Raw genomic sequence first — 22509 nt, 5'->3', positions numbered from 1 at the left:
GGCTGTTGCACGCGCATGAAAGGGCTGTGGCCCATGTGGGGGGCGTTGTGCATGCATTGCATCAGCACGTGATGACCTAAAGATTAGCCATCACTTCTAAGACATAATCTAGGCAGAGGTTTCTGTACACAGTACCAGCTACTTGGTTGTGCTGTTCAGTATTTGCTGTTCCTCCCTGTATCTAATACCCTGCTACTAGGCATTGGAATATATCCTACCCTACCTCATAGAGATAGTATGAGATCGTATGAGATAGTATGAGATGAGATAGTAATCCAATTTATCTTGAGAGCAACATGATTTTAAAGTACAGCTACGTCATGGTTAATATAAGTTCATGTAACCCAATACAGGTAGTCTTCGATTTACAACAGTTCGCTTAGTGACCACTCAAAGTTACAATGGCACTGAAAAAAAGTGACTTATGACCATGTCACTAATTTAACAACAGCGGCGATTCACTTAACAAATTCCTCACTTAGCAACATAAATTTTGGGCCCAATTGTGATCGTAAGTTGAGGACTACCTGTATTTGATTTGGTGTGAATGGTACAATGGTACCAGTTTGCATTTAATCCAACCCAAAACTCAGATAATTGAAGGCTAGAATTGAATTGAAGGCATGTGCAGTTGATATTACTGTCTTGCTATGGGGTTTTAGAGGCTGCTGCTTCATTCTTCAGTTGCTTATCTTCCTGTGTGCACAATGGACAAAAGATTCCTTCAAATAAAAACACTACAAGAACACACACACACACACACACACACACACACACACACACACACACACACAAAGGACCATTATTAGAGGACTATTATTACAGCAAAAATTTGATGTGATTGAGCAGCACAAATAACAGCTCTAAATTAGGGTGAGATATCAGAATGCCTAATACCTCTATACTACAATTTTTTTGTTTTTTATTTTGCATTCTAAAGTTACTCTGTGACTTTGTTAACAATAACACTGAATTATAAGTGCAGTACATTCCGCTTCTCCTTTACTCTAATATTTTGTTAATAAACGTGTAAAAGCTTATGTTTCAAACGTTTTCTTGTTTATTTCCACATAGGCAGAACGTGCTGCCATATTTTACATATACTCATAATTTCAAAGAGTGCAAATTCAAGTAATGCAACCACTCCATTGGATTCATTATCCACACTAATTGAAGTCTAGCTGCATTGCTATTGTAACAACATCTGGAGACTTGGTCTAGTCACCTTCCTTCGATAAACAGGAGAACAATATCAATCAAATTAATGATAATAGTTAATAATAAAGTCAAGGAACTTGTGTGGTTAGGACACTAGGTTGGAGGTTAGCAAGCTAAGACATATAAAGAGCGGTTGCTGGAGTTGGGTATGTCTAGTTTGATGAAAAGAAGAACTAAGGGAGACATGATAGCAGTGTTCCAATATCTTCTACAAAAAAGAGGAGGTCAAGCTATTCTCTTTCTTTTTTTTTTTTTTTTAGGTCTTAAACCTGAATTTTTTAAATCAAATTTTTATTGAAAATTATTAAAAATTACAGAAAAAAAATATAGCAATATGGATAGAATTGCAGAGAGTAACATAATACATATAGACAGTGGTGGGATTCAATTTTTTTAACAACCGGTTCTGTGGGTGTGGCTTAGTTGGGGGTGTGGCTTGGTGGTCATGTGACTGGGTGGGTGTGGCTAGTTGGTCATGTGACTGGGTAGGTGTGGCTAGCTGATCATGTGACCGGGTGGGCGTGCCTATGTGCATAGGGACTACTCAGAGGGCTGAAAAAAGTCATTTCTGACTGATCCTCGCACTTTTGACCGGTCCTCGCACTTATGACCATCCTCACATTTATACTCATTGTGGCATTCTTAACAACCATGTCAATCATTTCACCACTACTTCTCTTCACCACGGTGACAAGATAGGGCACAAAACGTAAAATGTGAGGACAGTCGTAAATTCAAGGACTGGTCAAAAGTGCGAGGACCTGTCAGAAATCACTTTTTTCAGCCCTCTGAGTAGTCCCTATGTGCATAGGGACTGCTCAGAGGGCTGAAAAAGTTATTTTTGACCGGTCCTCACACTTTTGACCAGTCATCATTTATCTTCTAGTCCAGAGATCTCCAATCTTGGCAACTTTAAGCCTCGCAGACTTCAACTCCCAGAATTCCCCAGCCAGCTATGCTGGCTAGAGAATTCTGGGAGTTGAAGTCCACAAGTCTTAAAGCTGCCAAGTTTGAAGACCTCTGAGCTAGGGCTTTGAGGCCAGCCTTTTGGGGAGGGGGTCCCATTCGGAGAGACCGCCTGCCTCTCAGGAAGCATCAGGCCCAGGCAGAGAAAATTGCCAAGGTTGGAGATCTCTGGACTAGAAGACCTCCAAAGGTCCCTTCCAACTCTGTAATTCTGGTATTGGCAAGCAAGCACAATTAAGCTATTTAAATCCTCCAGAGCAGGGGTCCCCAACGTTTTGGACCTCAGGGACCACCAAGTTCATAATTTTAAATTTCGCGGACCACTAATACGAATCCAGTGCGTCGCTTGCTGAAGCACCTGGACTCCCAGTGATGGGATAGGGTCCTTCAGGCACTCTCCCCCCTCTTTCTCTCTCTCTCCCTCCTCTCATTCTCTCTTTCTCTCCCCCCTCTTTCTCTCTCCCCCCTTTCTCTCTCTCCCCCCTTTCTCTCTCTCCCCCTTTCTCTCCCACTCTTTCCCTCTAATTCTCTTTCTCTCTCCCCCTCTTTCTCTCTCTCTCCCCCTCTCTCTCCCACTCTTTCCCTCTCATTCTTTCTCTCCCCCCTTTCTCTCCCTCTCTCCCCCCCCACTCTCTCTCTCATTCTCTTTCTCTCCCCCCTTCTCTGTCTCCCCCACTCTTTCTCTCTCCCCCTTTCTCTTTCTCTCCCCCTTGCTCTCATTCTCTTTCTCTCTCCCCCCCCTTTCTCTTTCTCTCTCTCTCCCCCACTCTCTCTCTCTCATTCTCTCGTAGAGGGCCGATCTGGTGTCGGGAGAGCAAAAAAAACACCTCAGTATATTTGCGGCACAAGGCAGCCCTCATTTCCTGCCAACTCGGAGCGGTAAACAGCGTCTGGTTCGGGGAGCAGCCGGATTTTGCGCTCCGTTACTCTCTTGGCCCCCTGCAAGCTCTCATCTCTCGAGAAGCCCAATCAAAGTTTCCCGTGCCACTTCAGGGAGCACTCCTCGAGAGACAAGAGCTTGCAGGGGGCCAAGAGCAATGGAGAGCAAAATCCGGCTGCTCCCCGAACCAGATGCTGTTTACCGCTCCGAGACCCAAGCGACAGGAGATGAGGGCTGCCTTGTCCCGCAAATATGCCGGATTTTGCTCTCCATTGCAGACACCAGATCATAATGCACCACCTGCAAAAATGCAAAAATTTCCAAATGTAGCCCTGCCCTCTTACAGCTCTCCTGATGTTCAACTGTTGTCTTTCAAGGAGGATACTTGGCCAGCTTCATGCTTGATGTCTCCCACCTTGGCAGCTTTAAGACTTGTGGACTTCAACTCCCAGAATTCTCCACAATTCCCCAGAATGGGCTAGGCGGGAGTTGAAGTCCAAACGTTGTAAAAGAGCCACAATTGCCCAGCCCTGGGCTAGGGTAGGCTGACGCCGCACGGATGGGAGGCAGGGCAGGGCGAGGGGTGGGCAAGCCAGCAATTTAATAAACGGTTCGGTGTGCTACGGGGCCAATAAATTACAAAAAAACACTGAACCGTTTGTTAAATTGCTGGCTCGCCCGCCCCATTTATTGGCAATAAATAGTAGTGCAGAGGGACGGGGCAAGGGGCAGGGTGAGCCAGCAATTTAACAAAGGGTTTGGCCGAACCCCCTAGAACCGGCAGAATCCCACCACTGCATATAGAGTTTTAAAGCATCAATTTTCGCCTAGAAATAGTACAAACCTCCATTAAACCAAATCATCAAAAAAAGAAAAGATTATCCAGAAGAAAGAATTCTCAACTTCCATGCAATATTCCCATAAATATTTACCCACAGTCACACTAAGATTATTATTTTACATTCTTCTTCAGATTTCTTTTTTGCAGCCAAGCATACCACCGGTCCCAACTCATATATAGCCCCGATTCTTGTCTATCTTGCAAAAGTCCGGTAAGCTTGCCTGCCTCTGATCCTTGCGGTTAATGTAGCCTCCGATGGGGTATTTTTGGATTTCCATTCTTGTGCAAACGAGATCCTGGCTGCAATGATGATGTGGAGAACGAGATACCAATTAGATTTGTTTAAGTTCTCTGGTTTCATGCCTAGTAAAAACATTTCCGGGTTCAATTTTATCCTACATCCTATGATTTCTAAAATCCATTTTTGAATTCTGGCCCAATATTCTCTTGCTCGGGGACAGGTCCACCAGATATGAAAATAAGTTCTCATAGCGGCGTTGCATTTCCAACAAACCGGGGAGGTTCCCGGGAACATCTTCAATAATCTAGCTAGAGGGAGGTGCCATCTATACAGCATTTTATATGTATTTTCCTTATAGGAAACCAACATTGTTAGTTTTAGGGTTTCCCCCCAAATTTCTTCCCATTTTTCAAGCTCAATCGAATGTCCCAAATTTCTCCCCCAGGCAATCATTGAGTCCTTAATAACCTCCTCTCCAATCCAATCCATTAAGAGGAATTGATACAGTTTGGATAATATCTTCTCATCCTTCCCCAACAAGATCTTATCAAGTTCTTGTAGGGAATTATAGATTCCTCCCTTGTTTTTGTCCTGAGCTGTCCTGGATTGGATCTGATTGTATGTCCACCAATCTAACTCATAGCCTAATTCCACCAGCGTATTTCGAGGTTTTACTTTGCCTAAAGGATCCAACAGAACTTGGTAAATTAATGGTTTATTTCTATTATAAAGGGTCGGGTATATCATTGCCTCTAGAGGGGAAAGCCAAATCAGAGTCATCAGGTAATATTTATTTCTTATTCGATCCCAAATAGTCATCAAAACCTTTCAGATGAAATGGCCAATAAAATATTTATGTTTTTTGGGCCTTTCCTGACTCAGATAATAATGCCACCCCTGTTGCAAATTGTGGCCTTCCAAAATAAGGATTCTCCTCCTCCTCAAAGCAATCCAGTCTCTGATCCAATTTAAGACAGCTGCTTGATGGTAAAACTCCCATTTAGGTAGGCCAAATCTTCCCCTGGAAGGGGATTCTTGAAGCATTTTCAATTTAATCCTTGGTTTTTTGTTCTGCCATACAAATCTACATATACATTGATCTAAAGATTGAAAAAAAATTGTATCTAATAAAACTGGATGTCAGCATCTCAGAACTGACATAGAAAAGGGAGGAGAAGCCTGAACTTTTGCCTGCTAAATCCCTTTGAAGATTCGGTTTCCTCGGAGATGGGGAGGGGGGAGACATTCCTGTGACCTGATGAAGAAAGGAATCAGGAAAGTGACTTGGAAGATAGCCAATGAGAAGCAGAGAATTGGGGATTGGAAAGGGAGGGATTGGGGGGCAAAGGTCAGTACTGACCACGATGAGTCAGGATCAGATTGCTGTGCTCGAATAAAGAGAAAATTTCCTTAAAGATCGGCAGTTTGGAAGTTCATTTATTTTGAGATAGCATCGAAACCTGACACTGGAGCTGTCTGAAAGAGAAAAACCCATTTAGGCAAGATATACGTCTTGACTACTGTAATTCTACCTAATAATGATAACAGTAATCCTTTCCATCCTTCCAGCATTTCTTTAGTTTGACCACGTAGTTTCCGGTAATTGTCCTCTTTAATGGTTGAGCATTTGGATGAAAGCCAAATGCCTAAATATTTCAGTTTTTTAACTATCTGAATCCCTAGTTCTTCCTCTAACTGCACTTTTTGATTCTTCGTCATATTCTTAATTAGGATCTTGGTTTTATCTTTATTTAATTTGAATCCTGCTACTTTCCTGTAAGCCTCCAACTCCTGGAGCAAGATTGGTCCCGATTCCAAAGGTTCTTCCAAACAAATATCAAATCGTCCGCAAAGGCTTGGAGCTTAAACTCTTCCCCTCTGATCCTTAGCCCTCTAATTCCTTGGTTCCTTCTAACCTCATTCAATAATGACTCAAGGGTTAAAATAAATAAAAGTGGAAATAATGGGCATCCCTGTCTAGTACCTTTACTTATATAAATCTTTTCAGACTCCTCCCCATTAATAAGTATTTTCGCTGTCTGTTTCGCTTATACTGTCTGGATCGCCCTGATAAATCTTTCCCTGAATTCCATTTCACTCAACTGTGCAAAGAGAAAGTTCCAACTCAGTCTATCAATTTTTTTTAATTTTTTTATTTGATTTATATGCCACCCTTCTCCGGAGACTCAGGGCGGCTTACAATGCATTAAGCAATAGCCTTCATACTTTTGTATATTTTATACAAAGTCAGCTTATTGCCCCCACAATCTGGGTCCTCATTTTACCTACCTTAGAAAGGATGGAAGGCTGAGTCAACCTTGAGCCTGGTGAGATTTGAACTTGCAGTAATTGCAGGCAGCTGGTGTTAATAACAGTGCTTTAGTCTGCTGCGCTACCAGGGCTCCTATCTCTATCAAAAGCTTTTTGTGCATCCACGGAGACCAGGGCCACCTGTTTGTCAGAATTACATTCATAATATTCTAATATGTCCAATATAGTTCTCACATTATCTTTCAGTTGTCTGTGAGGTAGGAAGCCATTCTGGTCACCGTGGATGTACTCATTCAAAAAAAAATTTAGTCTCTTCGCTAAAATTGCGGAGAATAATTTGTAATCAGCATTAAGCAGGGAGATCGGCCTGTAATTTTTAATCAGAAGTGGATTAGTGCCTTCTTTTGAAATTAATGTAATATACGCTTCGGACCAGGAGGGTGGCATTTGATCAAAAACCAGAACCTCATTGAAAACTTCAGTCAAAAATTCCCCCAAAGTCTCAAGGAGGGTCTTATAAATTTCTACTGGAAGATCATCCGTACCTGGGGTCTCCCCCCCCTTTTTGTTCCCTTAATACTAATTCTACTTCCTTCAAGGTAATCTCTGCATTCAGTATTTCTTTCATTGGGAGTGGAACCTTCCGGGAGTCAGCTCTAGCTAAATACTCTCTAATCTCCTGGTCCTGTTCATCTCCAGCTGTTTATAAGGCAGCAAAATATTCTTGTATTATTTTTCCTTTCCCTTCCTTATCCGAGACACATCTTCCCGTTTCGTCCCTCCAACAAACTATCCTATTTGTCTCCTGTTGCTTCTTCAATCTATAGGTAAGCCATTTTCCCACTTTATTTGCATGTTCAAAGTGCCTTTGTTTTGCCCATCTAATTTTAGTAGCCAATTCTTCCTAGTCTAATAAATTTAACTGGTGCTGGGTTATTTTCTTCTCCTCAACTAGTTTTAAATCCCCTGGGTCCGCCTGCAACTTCGCTTCCACTTTCTCCAATTCACACACCAATTTACTCCGTTTCAGTCTCTGAGTCTTCCCTTTTCCAATTATATGGGATGATACTACTCCCCTGATCACCGCCTTCACCCAGATAATCTGGGGACTAGTATCTTCCTTCCTATTGACCTTAAATAAAAAATCCATCTCCTCCTTTAACTTTTGAAGTAGATCTTTATCTTCTAATGCTCCTACATCCATCTTCCATCTCTTTATTCTGCAGGCTCCTCTCCATAATACTTTCAACGGGCTATGGTCTGCCCAGTCATTAACCTCAATTGCCACATCTAATACCTGGTCACATAACCCTACAGTCATCCAGGCCATATCTAATCTGGACCGGGAATGATGTCTGGGGGAGAAATAAGTACCCTGTTTCTTTCCCGGGTTTCTGTCCCTCCATATATCTCTCAGCCTTGTTACCTCTCTAATCTGTTTACAAATTTTTGGCAAAAGCTTCTCCTCTTTTTCCCAGCTTTACCTCTCTCTGGTATATAATCCAAATTTGGATCTACTACCGCATTAAAGTCCTCGAGGAGACAAATAAAGAGCAGTTGCTGGAATTGGGTATGTCTAGTTTGATGAAAAGAAGAACTAGGGGAGACATGATAGCAGTGTTCCAATATCTTCTACAAAAAAGAGGAGGTCAAGCTATTTTCCAAAGCACCCGAAGGCAGGACAAGAAGCAATGGGTGGAAAGTAATCAAGGAGAGAAGCAATGTAGAACTAAGGATAAATTTCCTGACAGTGAGAACAATTAATCAGTGGAACAGCTTGCCTCCAGAAGTTGTGAATGCACCATGTGCTTCCAAGTGAAGTTTATTTCACTTTTTCCTTTTTGACTTTTTCATCTAGGAAATTAGCAGGGATGAAAGAGCCTTTTCTCTCCATACATTTGTTAGGGGAAGGAGGGAATCAAGGGGCCTCTTGGAAGATAGAGTGGGCTCTTACCACCAAGATACTCTCTCAAAGCAGGAAGTACAGCCAGGGTGAGAAGATGCAGAAAGACTTTTTGAGAGGAGCCTTGAGCCCTTCACTCTTCACCCAGCAAAGTTTCCCATAGACTGATCACAAGTAGGTAGAGATCCAGAAATTTGGCGATCTGCTTTTACTGTAGAGAATCTGGGCACATGGTCAAGGAATGCCCTTCCAAAGCACCGAAAAAAGGAGAAAAACAACCCAGCCACAGCTCCAGGGAAAGTTGCAGAACTAGGAAAATGACAACAGCCCCTCTTGTGAGAGCTTGCAGGAGGGGCTATCCAACCACTAAATGGAGCTCACATCCAATCCCAGGAAATTTTCTATATCTCATGGTCATCCCCAGATGGGCCTCTTAGATGTAAACCAGTGGTGGCATACCTTTTACTCACCGAGTGCCGAACAGGTATGTGCTTCACACGCTTTGCATGTGCATGTGCTATCTGCGTTAACATGGGCTACTCCCCCATGTGGTGTGCACAGAACCGCACCATCTGTGCATGCACACAGCTTTCACACATGCCCCCGTCTGCTGCATGTGCAACCACACTATCTGCGCATGGAAATGGCTTTCATGCAGCTTCGTCACTGGGCGCTGTGCGTGCAATCGCAACATCTGCCCATGCACACAAGTTTCACGCAGCTCCCCCATGCCCTACATGCACATTCACACCAACTGTGCATGTCATGGTTTTCACCTGTGCAATGCACCTGCGCAAAAACCATGTATGCATGAAGGCATTGTGCGCCAATACTCTCGTGCTCATGTGAAAAAGCGTGCGCATGCACAGGAGCATCCCGAAGACCAGCTTAGTCCCCTGAATTGCAGACATGCACACTGGAGCCCCGAACACCAGCTGGGACATGTGCGCATGTGCCGCTGCAGGTGAATTGGGTGACAGCTCATGTGCCGGGAAAGATGACTCTGCATGCAACCTCTGGCACACGTGCCATCACAGATATAGACCTCTGTCATCTATCATGGTTTTCAAGTAATGCTTTTCTTAGTAAAATAGCGAAGGTTTCCTCCATCTCTGCCATTCTTGTTACTTAGGTTATTACTTAATCATGTTCTACCATGTTCTTTAGCTCTTTTTTTAAAATGGAGATTCAGTGCTGATACAATGTTTGACTAAAGACCAGTCTTCCTTAAATATTTGAGGATCAGGAACAGAAAAATATTGAAAAAGTACTGTAAATAAAGTTGGTTTTTAGGCATGACGTGACTGCCTGCCAGACATTATATAAGAGTACGTAGTACTCAAAGTAAGGTAAGAAAAGAATTGCAACTAGTACGTTCTTAGTACTGTGATTCAAACTTTGTCTTCTACGTAGAACTTTTAGATGGCAAGAAGAGTAGCAAATTTACTCTTTGCAATGGAAAGCTTCGTGGGTGAAAATTGAGCTCATGACACTAATTAACTAAATAATTAGATAAAATAATTGAATGTGTTTTTCATCATGTTGCCAAGAATCAGGATTTTGAAAGAATTGAATTAATTCAACATTGACTATCAATACAGGAACTATTTTCAATTTCTCTATTATATCAACAGGTGAGGCAATGGAGCCATCAGGGAAGGAACCATATCTACATAAAGGATGTTATTTTCTACCAGTGGTGTCCTCACCTGAAAAAATAGATTCACTGGAAAGTTTTGAAATCCGAGATGATGATACATTTATAATCACATATCCTAAATCAGGTAAATTCAAAGATGTCTTCCAAGGAAGAGTTGGTTTTGTATCCAGTGCTTTTATTCAGTTTTTCAGTACTTTGGTTGCTGCAACTGTATCAAGCTATAAACAGATTTTAACACTTGGCATAGAAGATGAAATGCAGGTAAAATAAAGCTGTAAATCTGTAAATAATGGAGCACCACAACTTCTGAAAGCAAGGTATTCCTTTGGTTGATTGCTCTCACTGTCAGGAACTTTCTCCTTAGTTCTAGGTTGCTTCTCTCCTTGATTAGTTTCCATCCATTGTTTCTTGTCTTGCCTTTGGGTGCTTTGGAAAATGGTTTGACCCCCTCATCTTTGTAGAAGTCCCTCAAATATTGGAGCAGTGCTATCATGTCACCCCTAGTCCTCCTTTTCATTAGGCTAGACATACCCAATTCCTGTAGCTGTTCTTTGTATGTTTTAGCCTACAGCCCTCTAATCATGTGTGCCGTTCTTCTCTACACTCTTTCCAGAGTCTCAATTCAACTCTCAATCTTTTTTATATTGCGGTGACCAGAACTGGATGCAGTATTCCAAGTGTGGTTGTATTAAGGCTTTGTAAAGTGGTACTACAACTTCACTTGATCTTGATTCTATCCCTCTGTTAATGCAGCCTAGGATCGCATTGGTATTTTGCTGTTGCCACACATTGTTGACTCATATTTAAATTATTTTCCTCTAGGACTCCAAGATCCCTCTCATAGTTACTGGGATTAAGCCATGTTTCACCTAGTCTGTACTTATGTGGTTGGTTTTTCTTGCCTAAGTGAAATATCTTACTTTTACCTCTGTTTAATTTCGTTTTGTTAGATAAGGTCCAGTATTTAAATCTGTCAAGATCTTTTTGGATCTTTGTTTTTTTTTCAAGCTTTATATTTTATTTTACATATACATATCAATGCATGAACAATGTGGTACCTGGGTGTCATGCATTCTAATACAAATAGAACTGGTAAAATTGATCATAGTTTTACATTCAACCAATTTATATATTTCTAATAATAATAATACACATTTATATTAAATTATAGTCTATCATTATTTAATTATTCCATGTTTTAATATATTGCTCTAACACCACTCACCATATTATTTAATCATACATATTACTACCGCCATTCAATTTCTAAGCTTCCCTCTTGTTATTGCTTTTATTTTATTATGTAAAAATGTATACACTAATATTCCCCCTTTCTCTTATTTCTATCTCTATTCTAACTTGTCACTCTTTTATTAAATGACGTTTTCTTCCTATCCTACCTAACTTCTAATCATGCCACCATTCTAAAAAAGAAGGGAGAGAAAGAAGAAAAGCAAATCAGAACAACAACAAAAAAGAGAAATTCTTTCCCTTCTATCCATCGTCTCTTGTCCGCTTCAATACTTTGGTTGCTATGCTTTTTTTGACTTGCCTCCCATATTCCTCTCTTGGATCTTGATCACTGTTTGCATCTATTTCTTGGATATTCAGTCTAAGTATTTCTCCAATCTCTATTCTCTTCCACTGCCTAGCTTCTAAAATATCTGCCCAGGCCCCTATCTCCCTTTCTCCAATTCACTTTTCAACTCTCTTAAAATATTTCCTCCTTGATTTAATTCACCAATCACTGTTATTTTTATTATTATCTCTGCCTTGTCTTCCAGTTTTGTCACTGGTTCTCCCTTTTCTGGGCGTCTTCATCTTTACTCATCATCCCTTGTATACAGTCGTGGGTTTCAAAATTTTTTACTACTGGTTCTATGGGTTTGGTGGGCAATGGCACGGTTTGGTGGGTGTGGCTTGGTGGGTGTGGCAGGGGAAGGATACTGTAAAATCTCCATTCCCTCTCCAATCCAGGGAAAGGTTATTACAAAGTCCCCATTTTCTCCAGATCAGCTGGGACTCAAGAGGCAGAGAATAGATGAGGGTTGGGCCAGTCAGAATTTTTACTACCAGTTCTCCGAACTACTCAAAATTTCCGCTACTGGTACTCCAAAAATGGTCAGAACCTGCTGAAACCCACCTCTTCTTGTATAGTATTTTCCATTGTTTCCATAATCTCCTTAAATCCGTTCTCTATGATGTCCTTTGTGCTTTGGAAAATCATCTATATCATTTATGAAGATATTGAAGAGTACTTCCCTCCATGTGGTTGTAGTTCTGTTGAAGACTACATGTTGAGTACAGTTTGTCAGTCAGTTATAAACCCACCTAGTTGTAGGGCTATCTATCCCACATTTTATTAGCTTGCCAAGAAGTAAGTTGTAATCGAGTTTCTAAAATGCTTTATTGAAATCTAAGTACACTATGTTCACAGCATTTAACTCATTTACTAATTTGGTCACTTTGTTGAAGAATGAAATAAGATTTATTTGGCATGATCTGTTTTCAATGAAGCCATGTTGGCTTCTGGTTATAACCCTGTTTGCTTCTAGGTTGTTCACAGATTTGTTGCTTGATTATCTTTTCCAAGATCTTCCCAAGTATTGATGTCAGGCTGATTGGTCTCAAATTTCCTGAATAAGTTTTTCTTTTTTCCCTGTTTGGAAGATAGGGGCCACACCAGCTCTTTTAAAGTCCTCAGGTATTTTGCTGGTGATCCAAGAACTTTGAAAGATATGTTTCAATGGTTCTGAAATTATGTCTGCCAGTTCCTTCAGTAGTGTTTTCCTTTTTTTGTATGAAGATAGATGTGAAATATGAATTAAGCAGTTCTGCTTTCTCTCTACTCCCCATTTCTCCTTTGCCATCTTCTCCGATAAGTAGACTGATTGCTTGATTTTTTCTGTTTTTTTTATGTGTTGAACATTCTCCAAATAATGATGGCCCTGGATGAATTAATTTAATTATTTCTCATTTACAGGCACAGTGTGGACTCAGAACATTGTGAGCTTGATTCTTTATGAAGGTCATCGAGATGGAACTGAAAATATTACCCTGATTGACAGGGCACCATGGCTAGAGTATAATGTTTACTATGTAGATTTACCTAGTCGCCCATCACCTCGTGTCATTTGTTCCCATCTGCCCCACTATTTGGCACCCAAAGGATTACAAAATAAAAGAGCAAAGGTAGGACATATTTTGGTAACTTGTGGGGTGGAATGGGGAGCTGTCTGTCTTCTTCTTCCTTTTTATTTACCTCTGCATCTGAATGTTCTATTGAGAAATAAATGCAAATGAAGAGATGTTACATTGTTCCATTATGTTTGGTGATTTGCAGGCTGAGTAAAAATAACTCAAATAAAATATGGAACCCGGAATCTCACGCTTGGCCGAAATGGAACCGAACTGAAGATCCATACAGAGATATTTAATCTTTCATGTTACTTTTTCCAAAATGACACTTCCAGATGGATTGGAACTTTTTGTGCGGCATAGTCAGTTTCTATCTTAACATATTTGGAGGATGCCAAGTTGAGGAATCCTATCTTTAGCCATAAAATCCTTTTTACAATTGCTACTCTCAGTCTCTCATGCCCTCCTGGATGGAGGACTGTAATAGCTTTGATTCTAATTTTATATCCCACTCTTTTTTATCCTTTGTAAATTTGGATTGTATTTGTAGGTATATCCACCATTCTAATTCTATTCCTTCTTCCTTTAACTTCTTCCTTGATTTTAATTCCCCTTTCCCATTTAATAATTCTTTATATGTAATAGTCCCTCCCGTTTTGAGAAGATTAGGATGTTTGAGCATTTCTACTGTTCATATCCAACTGGGGATGTCTATATAGTTACTTCTATATAGACATATTCTATATTCTATTACTTCTTAATCCAAATATCTAAAAGTGCCCTCCTAATATAATGCCTTTGGAAGTACTGGTGAACCTTATACTTCACTTCCCAGATGATAGCATGCCACCCTATTTGAAGTTCATGTCCTTCTAGTGTCAACAGTCTTCTATTTTTGAGGTGTAGCCAATCACTTACCTAAACCAGGGCTGCAGCTTGCCGATATTTTTCCCAATTTGGAAGACCAAATCCTCCTCTTTCTTTTGCATCTTGTTATAATTTCAATTTAATCCTTAGCTTTTTGCCCTGCCATATAAATTTTGCTATGATTCTATTCAAATTTGTAAAGAAATCTTTTTTGAGCCGGATTGGTATACATTGAAATAAATATAAAATTTTGGGTAGCATGTTCATCTTAATCGTAGCAAACCTCCCCATAAAGGAGAGTTGCAATCTTCCCATTTTTCTAAATCAATTTTAATTTGCTCAATTAGTCTATCATAATTTTTCTCTTTAAGCAGCACGCATCTTGATGTCAATTGAATCCCTAGATATCTAACTTTTTTAACTATCTGAATATCAATTTTTCCCTCTCTATCTCTTTTTTGCTCCTTCGTCATGTTTTTTACTAACATTTTTGTTTTGTCCTTATTTATCTTTAAGCCGGCTACCTCCCCATATTCCTCCAGTACTTCCATTAGCCGTACGCCCAATTGCAGTTGCACTTCAATAATAAAGACGAGATGTCTGCGAACGCTTGCAATTTAAAAATTTCATTTCTGATCTTCAAACCTTTAATTTAGATATCTTCTTGAATTACTCTAATCAATGCTTCTAATGATAAAATAAACAGTAGGGGTGATAGTGGACAGTCCTGTCTCGTACCTTTCTGGATTTGGAAGTCCTTTGTTGTTTCCTCATTAATTGCCACTTTTGCTTCTTGTTCTAAGTAAATTGCTCTGCACATCCTTATAAATTTTTCCCCAAATTCCATATATTTTAGTTGATTTAAAATGAATTCCCATTTAACATTATCAAATGCTTTCTGTGCATCAGGAGTCTGTAATAGCTTTAATGCGGAGCTGTTTTTTACAACAGCCCTTAAAGTATTCAGAAACTTCAGTGGGTGCAAATGTAAGTTCTCCAAGAACTGTATACATTGCACTTCTGCTTTGGAAACTACATTGGCTATCTCTTTGATTCTTCTTGTGGTTCAAATTTCCTAGTTATGACCTTTAAAGTCCTTCAGGAATTGGGAACAGGTCATTTGAAGGACCTCTGTCCTCAGTTACCTCTACCCATTCCATCAAGTCCAGTAGGAAAGGCATGTTGGGAACCTGTCAGCTGGGGAGTTTTAGGGATGACCTAGGCAGACCCTTTTTTGCCCTTCCCCTATTCCCCCTAAAGTGAGGCTGGTTCCAACCTTCCTGGCCTTCTGGAAGATCCTCCAAATGGTTTTGCTTCGAGGTTCTATGATAAAGTGTAGCATCTAAGGTGATTGTATGAGAGTTAATTGATGTACTCTCTGTATGCTTTGCTGCCATTCTGGGTTTCTTTGTTTTTTGTCTTCTTTTTAAATTTAAATTTAAATTCGTAATAGTTTTTATCAGGGGTGAAATTCAGCAGATTCCGACAGGTTCTGGAAAACCGGTAGCGGAAATTTTGAGAAGTTCGGAGAACCAGCAAAAACCACCTTTAGCTGGTCCCAGAGTAGGATGGGAATGGAGATTTTGCAGTATCCTTCCCATGCCACGCTCACCAAGCCATGCCCATAGAACCAGTAGTAAAAAAAATTGAATTTCACCACAGGGTTTTTATGTATTTTATTTAATTAATAAATAATTAAAAGTCACTCAAAGTCACCATGTAAGATGTACAGCTAGACAACTGTGATAGATAGATAGATAGATAGATAGATAGATAGATAGATAGATAGAGATAGATGAGAGAGGGGAGAGGTGGAGTGGGAGAGGTGGAGAGGGAGTGGGAGGGAGGGAGAGAGAGAGATTGTAGATATATTTTTATCCATGGGAGGTTAACCTATTGTGAAATAAAGTACAAATGGAATTCTGCCCTCCAGAAAGTCCCCTAAGGTCCATCAAGCCTCAAGGTTTTTCAACCAATCCCACTTTTTTCCTGCTGTATTCACTCTAACTGGAGTCCCTGAGGATCATTTTTGACTAGATACTTTCTTCTTCCTACAGATTATTTATGTGTTTAGAAATCCAAAGGATGTCTTTGTTTCTAGCTATCATTTTTACAAAATTTTAACCATGATGGAAACAACAGAAGAGTTTGATGCTTACTTGGAGACATTTTTGGCTGGCAAAAGTAAGAACCTAATCACAATCAAGTTAGTTTTTCTTTTGGACAAGAGATATGAATTCAATCCACTTCCTGCAAGCGGCAAACTATCCACCTCCCCTCCTTAAAATAAGATAAGAATAGTTATTTTCAATCCTCATTCAATTATTTCCATAAACTATATGCAAACCGTTTATAATGGGATGGATGAGTGGAGAAGAATGCAGGATTCCTTAAATAACTCATGATGCAAAAGTGGATGGGAATGGCAAGAGAAGGCAGCTTATTAAGGAAGAGAGAGAAGAAATATGAGGAGCCATTTAATATATGGAATATATTAAAATCAGGGGTTAGTATTATTATTGTTGCCATTGTTATTGTTATTATTATCATTGTTATATTAGTCTTTTTCATTGCAGTGCAATGAAAAAGTAGAGAGTTATCCTTATTTTTAAAAAATATATATAAGAAAACTAAAAAAATAGACACATGAAATCACATGGGGAACATTTAAGGGTTGGACACAGAAGAGAGCTAATGGGAGTAGGTCTGATATTTGCAAATGTATAAAACATTAATTCAGATTGCCCAAAGATCCAAATAAAGAAAAGCAAAAGAAACAAAACAATAGAGCAGCATCTTGACAAAACTTTCCCCTTAACAAGTGAGAGTATGTAATCACATTAGTTACGGCTCCCATTCCTTCTCTCTCCTCTCCGCATTCAGCGTTATTAAGGTGGCCCCTCAACTGAGCTTTAATCCGTGGGGCCATCGGGTCATAAGAATAAATGGAAGAAATTCAAGCATTCAGAATGTATCCCTGAGACGGATTGTTAGCAGCAATATTGCAGTGCCCAGCTAAACAATTAAACCAAATGACTTTGAAGATTGCACTCATATTTATGCCAAATTCATTTCTCTCCTATCAGTGCCCAGTAGTTTATGGCTTGACCATGTAGAAGGCTGGTACACTCATAAGGGTGATTTCAATATTCTCTTCCTTTCTTATGAAGAAATGAAAAAGGTAAGATGTGTAAATGTATAATGCAATTTTTATTTTATTTTTTTGCTTTAATTTATATGCTGCCCTTCTCCGGAGACTCAGGGCACCTTACAATGCGTTAAGCAATAGCCTTCATACTTTTGTATATTTATACAAAGTCAGCTTATTGCCCACACAATCTGGGTCCTCATTTCACCTACCTTTGAAAGGATGGAAGGCTGAGTCAACCTTGAGCCTGGTGAGGTTTGAACTTGCAGTAATTGCAAGCAGCAGATGTTAATAACAGTGCTTTAGTCCACTGTACTACAACCATCAAGCACAGGAGGCTTTAGAAAGGGAGGAATGTGTAGAATAACTTATTCCAACAAGGAGTAGTTGGGGTGACCACTGAACTTTGGTTATTTTGGTGAACTCCTGGAGGACTGGTGAGGTCTCTGAAGAAGCATAAGAGCCCCCTCTTCAACAGGAAGGAGAAGAATCCATCAAACTAGAATGTGGTCATCTTGGTATCAAAAAGATTAATAAAAGGCATTTTTGTGAGCACTTGGTGACATGGGCAGGATATGAATTTAATCAATAAAATAAAGTAAAATAAAGTAAAATAAAATAAATAATGTTCTCCTCTTTTGGCTCAAAGAAGGTTGACTCAACTCAGGTGCATTTTCAAGAGAGACCAAAAAATTTATTTAGCTTGGTTGGAGAACTGACCAGCTTCTGTTGCAGCCAAGATTGCTAAGGATGTAAGAGTCTGAATCATCAAAATATTAAGATCCAAAAAAGTTTTTCAACAACTTGTCTCTTGGAAACCCTTAGCAGCAGTTCTAAAGATAGATTTCTGTGTTTAATGAATACGGTTCATTTTAAAAAAAATAAAACTACAAATGATTTATCAGCAACATTTTCCTTCTTTTCTCCATTGTTATGGATGAACTAATATAAAGCTGTATCAAATTGCAGGATCTGAGAAGTTCTGTACTGAAAATATGCCACTTCCTAGGAAGAGAACTAACTGAAAAGGAGGTGGATGATGTGGTGGATAAAGCTACATTTGATAGCATGAAAGCCGATTCTAGAACAAACTATGCATCTGTGAATCCTACCTTAGCAGATTCTAGCAAAGGGGTCTTTCTTCGTAAAGGTAAATCCATAGAAATGTATACTCTAGGGGTATGCTTATGAATATGCCAGGATTGCCACCTTCAACTAAAAGTTACTTTTTGTAGAGTGGTATGTACATTTTCTAACAACTTCTCTTTCTGCTGTCTCTTCAGGATGTTCAGCCATAAGGCTTTCTTAGCTGCACCAGTGTTAAATTGGTGGACTCCTTTTTATCCTGACAGAGGTTTTTTTGCCATGGATATTATCTGACTATTAAAATTAATAGTCTAGTCTGTTGCTTGCACAGTCTAATGATCCTTTAGGAGTGAGATTGTTCTATCTTATACTGGCCACTTTAGCCTGTTGGAGACACATCTTCTTTGCTCTCTAACTGGGCACTGTCTTCCAGTCTTAGAGCTGCCTCCTTTAAGCCTGCAGGGACATAGCCAATGCTAAAAAAAAACCCAAACCTATCAATCATTTCAATTAATCACGGGGCCGGTTCCACCAGATCATTTAGAACTTCACTGGCAGACCATTGGTTCCCTGACTTCCCAGAACAAGATACTTATGCTAGAGAAATCACTTGACCCCTTCTAGTTCGAGAGATCTTTACCCTTCTATCAAGCCTTCACTCTGTAGTCCAACTCTAGTTAAAATGGTAAGGGGATCAGCTTCTTTCCCAAAAATTAGAAATACAGATTTGTATATACTGTTTGATGGACAGGGAGGTAGCTAAACATTCCTCTGATATCAGAGGAATGTGTAATGTTCCAGGTTTTGCAAATTATTATCCTGTTTCTCAGACTCTGAGAAACTCATAACAGTTATAACAGTCATAACAATAACAGAGTTGATATGGACCTTGGAGGTCATCTAGTCCAAACCCCTCCTCATGCAGGAGACCTGTACTAGGGATTCGAACTGCCGACCTTTCCAATTGACAAGCTCAGCGTCTTAGCCACTAAGCCACCTAGTCAATTACCATAGCAGGCATGGTAGTTGGAGACTAGAAACCACATCTAGAAAATTTTAGTAGCTCAGAGAACTGGTAATAACATTGGCTGGCCATGCCCCCGAACCGGTTCCCGGCGCAGTCACCGCTCGCTTACCCCTCCCACTGTCATTGCCCGCATGCAGCCCCGGGACTCCGCCCTTTGCCAGCCAGGAGTGCTGCCACCAGTCACTCCCGTGCACCCGGCTGCCTGCCTGCATCACCGCCACCATGAGGAAAGGCCCCGAAGTTGTGCTGCCTGGGATCCACGTAGGCTGCCGCAGGGAGAAGCCAGGTTTGGCTGGCTGGACGCTGCCCGGAGCTGAGCTTGAGGCTGGCAGGAGGAGGAACGTTACCTCTAAGCCAGCTCGAACTGTCTGCTGCCACAGCGTGCCCCCATCCCCTCTCCCCTGCCGGCAGTCCTGTGCAAGAACCGCTGCCGCCAAGGGTGAGGGGGTGGTGTGGCAAGGATGGGCTGTCCATGGCTTCCTTGTCTCCCCACCCGACCAGACTTCTGGCATAGCCCCAGGCTATGGAGAGAGAGAGGGAGGGAGGGAAGCCCTGGCATGCTGCTCCTGCCACCGCCACCTCCTTGCCCCCAGCAAGAGCGGTTCTCGTGCTGCCACTTCTCTGGCAGCACCAGGAGCAACTGCCAGGCAGACAGGGCGGGGGAAGGCTGTGGTGGCAGGCCGTTCTCGCCAGGTAAAAGACAGGCTGCTCCTGGAGAAGGAGAAGCTGCCAGCGGGGAGGCGAGCTGCCCCAGGAGGACTGGAGGAGAGCGCAGCTCCTCACTCATGGAGATCCACCTGCGGGGAAGTGGTCACGGAAAGCAGTAAGAAATGCACAAGCCAGGAAGCGGCCATGCTCCCTGGCAGGAGAGGGTTGCATGTTCACTCCAGCAAACGTTTGTGCAACCCTCTCCAGCCATGGAGCATAACTGCTTCCTGGCCAGCACACCTCTTACCACACCCATTTCCCCACCAGTAGATCTCCATGAGTGAGAAGCTGTGCTCTTCTCCGGTCCTCCTGGGATAGCTTGCCTCCCCGCTGGCAGCTTCTCCTTCTCCAGGAGCAGCCTGTCTGTTTCCCGGCGAGAACTGCCTGCCACCAAAGCCTGCCCCGCCCTCTCTGCCTCACAGTCGCTCCTGGTGCTGCCAGAAAAGTGGCAGCAGAAGAACTGCTCTTGCTGGGGGCAAGAAGGTGGCAGCAGCAGGAGCAGCAGTAGGCCAGGGCTTCCCTCCCTCCCTTCCTCCAGATGCCTGGGCTATCTTTAGCTTCGCTCAGCCGGCATGGGAGGCACGGGACCCGGCAGATCCCCGGGTGAGGGATGGAAGGAAGGAGGCCTGATTGGCTGACAAAAGTGTCCACGGAGGAGCCGAGGACGTGCCTATCCCTGGCCCCACTTAGCGCCTTTCTTCTTCCTAAAACCAGGGACTGCTCTGCTCTCGCAAGACGCAGGGACTTCCCATCCCCCTCCCTCGGTCACAACTGAGGAAGACGCACCAAGCTTCTCTTCAAGGGGTTGTTAAGGTCAGGAGAAGGGCAGCTGACAGAAAGAGCACCATGGAGGGCATAGATGTGAGGGTTCGCCTCGACGCCTTGACACCCCTCGGCTTCCACAGGCGCCGCCGCCAGCCCCAGACAAGCACCTCAGTCTTTGTGGCTGCGGAGCTTGGGAGGGGAGGCCAGCTGGGGTTTTCATTTGACGCCCACCAGGGACTAAGTGAGCCTCCTTTCAGTGTGCAAACTCAGGGCACCAGTTAAAAGCCGGGCTGGCATCTCCGGCGCTGCTTTGATGGAGCCGGGTGAACTGAGGGGAGGAAGGAGAAGGAACTGATGGGCAGGCTAGAGTAGCTCGCTTTCCCCTCAGCAGGGCTTCCCCGTCAGAGGAGGAGGAGGAGGAGGAGGAGGAGGAGGAGGAGGAGGAGGAGGAGGAGGAAGAATCAGCGGGAGAGGCTTTGCTAGCTGCCTTGCCAGGACCCAGAGGGGGCGGCTGTAATAGGGTGCTGGGTACGTAGAGGGGGGTGAAAGAAGGGCGGACGATTAAATGTCTTGTGAGTGTATCTATGGATGTTTTTTGCATTTTTTTCTGCAACCTCTTCAGCCGAAGAAGTTGTAGGAAAAAAAATGCCTTTAAAAGCCTCTGGGGATCCCAGCTGACTTGCCTGATCGTCAGAGGCTTCTAAAAGCATTTTTTTCTGCAACCTCTTTAGGTTGTAAAAAATAATGCTTTTAAAAGTTAAAAAAAAAAGTCGGCCATGCCCACCCAGTCACACTACCCCCACAAGCCATGCCCACAAAATCAGCCATGCCCACAGAACCGGTAGTAAAATATTTTAGAACCCACCCCAGAGAGAGAGAGAGAGAGAGAGAGAGGGAGAGGGAGAGGGAGAGGGAGAGGGAGAGAGAGAGAGAGAGAGAGAGAGAGAGAGAGAGAGAGAGAGAGAGAGAGAGAGAGAGAGAGAGAGAGAGAGAGAGAGAGAGATATTGGGTGTGTGTACATACACATACATACAAAGATACATTCCTACATGGACACCCATTCATTTTGGTGATAGGAGGACACAAATAGCCTCTAGTTTAATTGAACAGAAATACTGTTGACATTTTTTTAACCTCTGCTTTCCAGGCATTGTTGGGGACTGGAAGAACCACATGACTGTTGCCCAGAGTGAAAGATTTGACCGTGTCTTTAAGGAGAGGATGGAAAAGCTGCCCTTCAGGTTCTGCTGGGATATGCAGGAGGATCCCGACCCTATTTCCAGCTCAGTGGAGGAAAATAATGTGTGATACGTGCCTTCAAATGGTTTGAATCAGAGATGACCTTCCAAGAAGGGTCTTTATGTAACCTTGTAATGTTTAATGTTTTATTCTCAACTTTGAAGAGATCATAGAACAAAGCAACATTAAATTCTAAGCTATTATTAAATATAATAGAAACTGTAGAAAACAGTTAACAGTACATCTCTCTGAAATTCTTACTATCTTTTGTATTTTGATTCCCCAAATGAGGCCAGATGCACTAAAGTTTTGACATTGTCCAGCTACTTCCTATATACACTTTTTAAATATACAATTTGCCAAGTCCCAGCATGAGATTTCCTCATATGGCTAAGGCCTTTTCTCTATTGCCTTTAGTTAGTAGTGGAACTATATTGGTATAAAATTTGCTGTCCTTATTGCTGATGCCTATCTGTATCTATTACCTCCCATTTGGCTTGTCCCTGGTTGATTCTGGGTATTTCGATCTTAATGTATTTGTTAATGTAATT

At 41.8% G+C, this 22509-nt stretch overlaps 1 protein-coding gene across 1 annotated transcript; it reads left to right on the top strand.

Annotated features, from left to right (window-relative positions):
- The first annotated feature begins 9954 nt into the window (after positions 1 to 9954).
- Positions 9955 to 22156, top strand: LOC132711060 (amine sulfotransferase-like). Its single transcript, XM_060689074.2, has 6 exons — positions 9955 to 10104; positions 12964 to 13172; positions 16043 to 16169; positions 17072 to 17166; positions 18103 to 18283; positions 21867 to 22156. The coding sequence occupies exons 1-6, from the start codon at positions 9963 to 9965 to the stop codon at positions 22025 to 22027; spliced, it is 915 nt and encodes a 304-aa protein (XP_060545057.2). The 5' UTR covers positions 9955 to 9962; the 3' UTR covers positions 22028 to 22156.
- Positions 22157 to 22509: the final 353 nt, after the last annotated feature.

The sequence above is a fragment of the Pantherophis guttatus genome, chromosome 1, assembly GCF_059756535.1.
Source record: "Pantherophis guttatus breed Tessera chromosome 1, ASM5975653v1, whole genome shotgun sequence".
NCBI lineage: Eukaryota > Metazoa > Chordata > Lepidosauria > Squamata > Colubridae > Pantherophis > Pantherophis guttatus.
This window is presented reverse-complemented; position numbering and strand designations above follow the sequence as displayed.

What these genes read in the sequence shown, in the direction of transcription:
- LOC132711060 (XM_060689074.2), top strand. Translation starts at nt 9,963, where the DNA reads ATGGAGCCATCAGGGAAGGAACCATATCTACATAAAGGATGTTATTTT. An exon ending in AATCACATATCCTAAATCAG is followed by an intron (nt 10,105 to 12,963) that starts GTAAATTCAAAG and finishes TCTCATTTACAG; the next exon opens with GCACAGTGTGGACTCAGAAC. An exon ending in AGGGGTCTTTCTTCGTAAAG is followed by an intron (nt 18,284 to 21,866) that starts GTAAATCCATAG and finishes TCTGCTTTCCAG; the next exon opens with GCATTGTTGGGGACTGGAAG.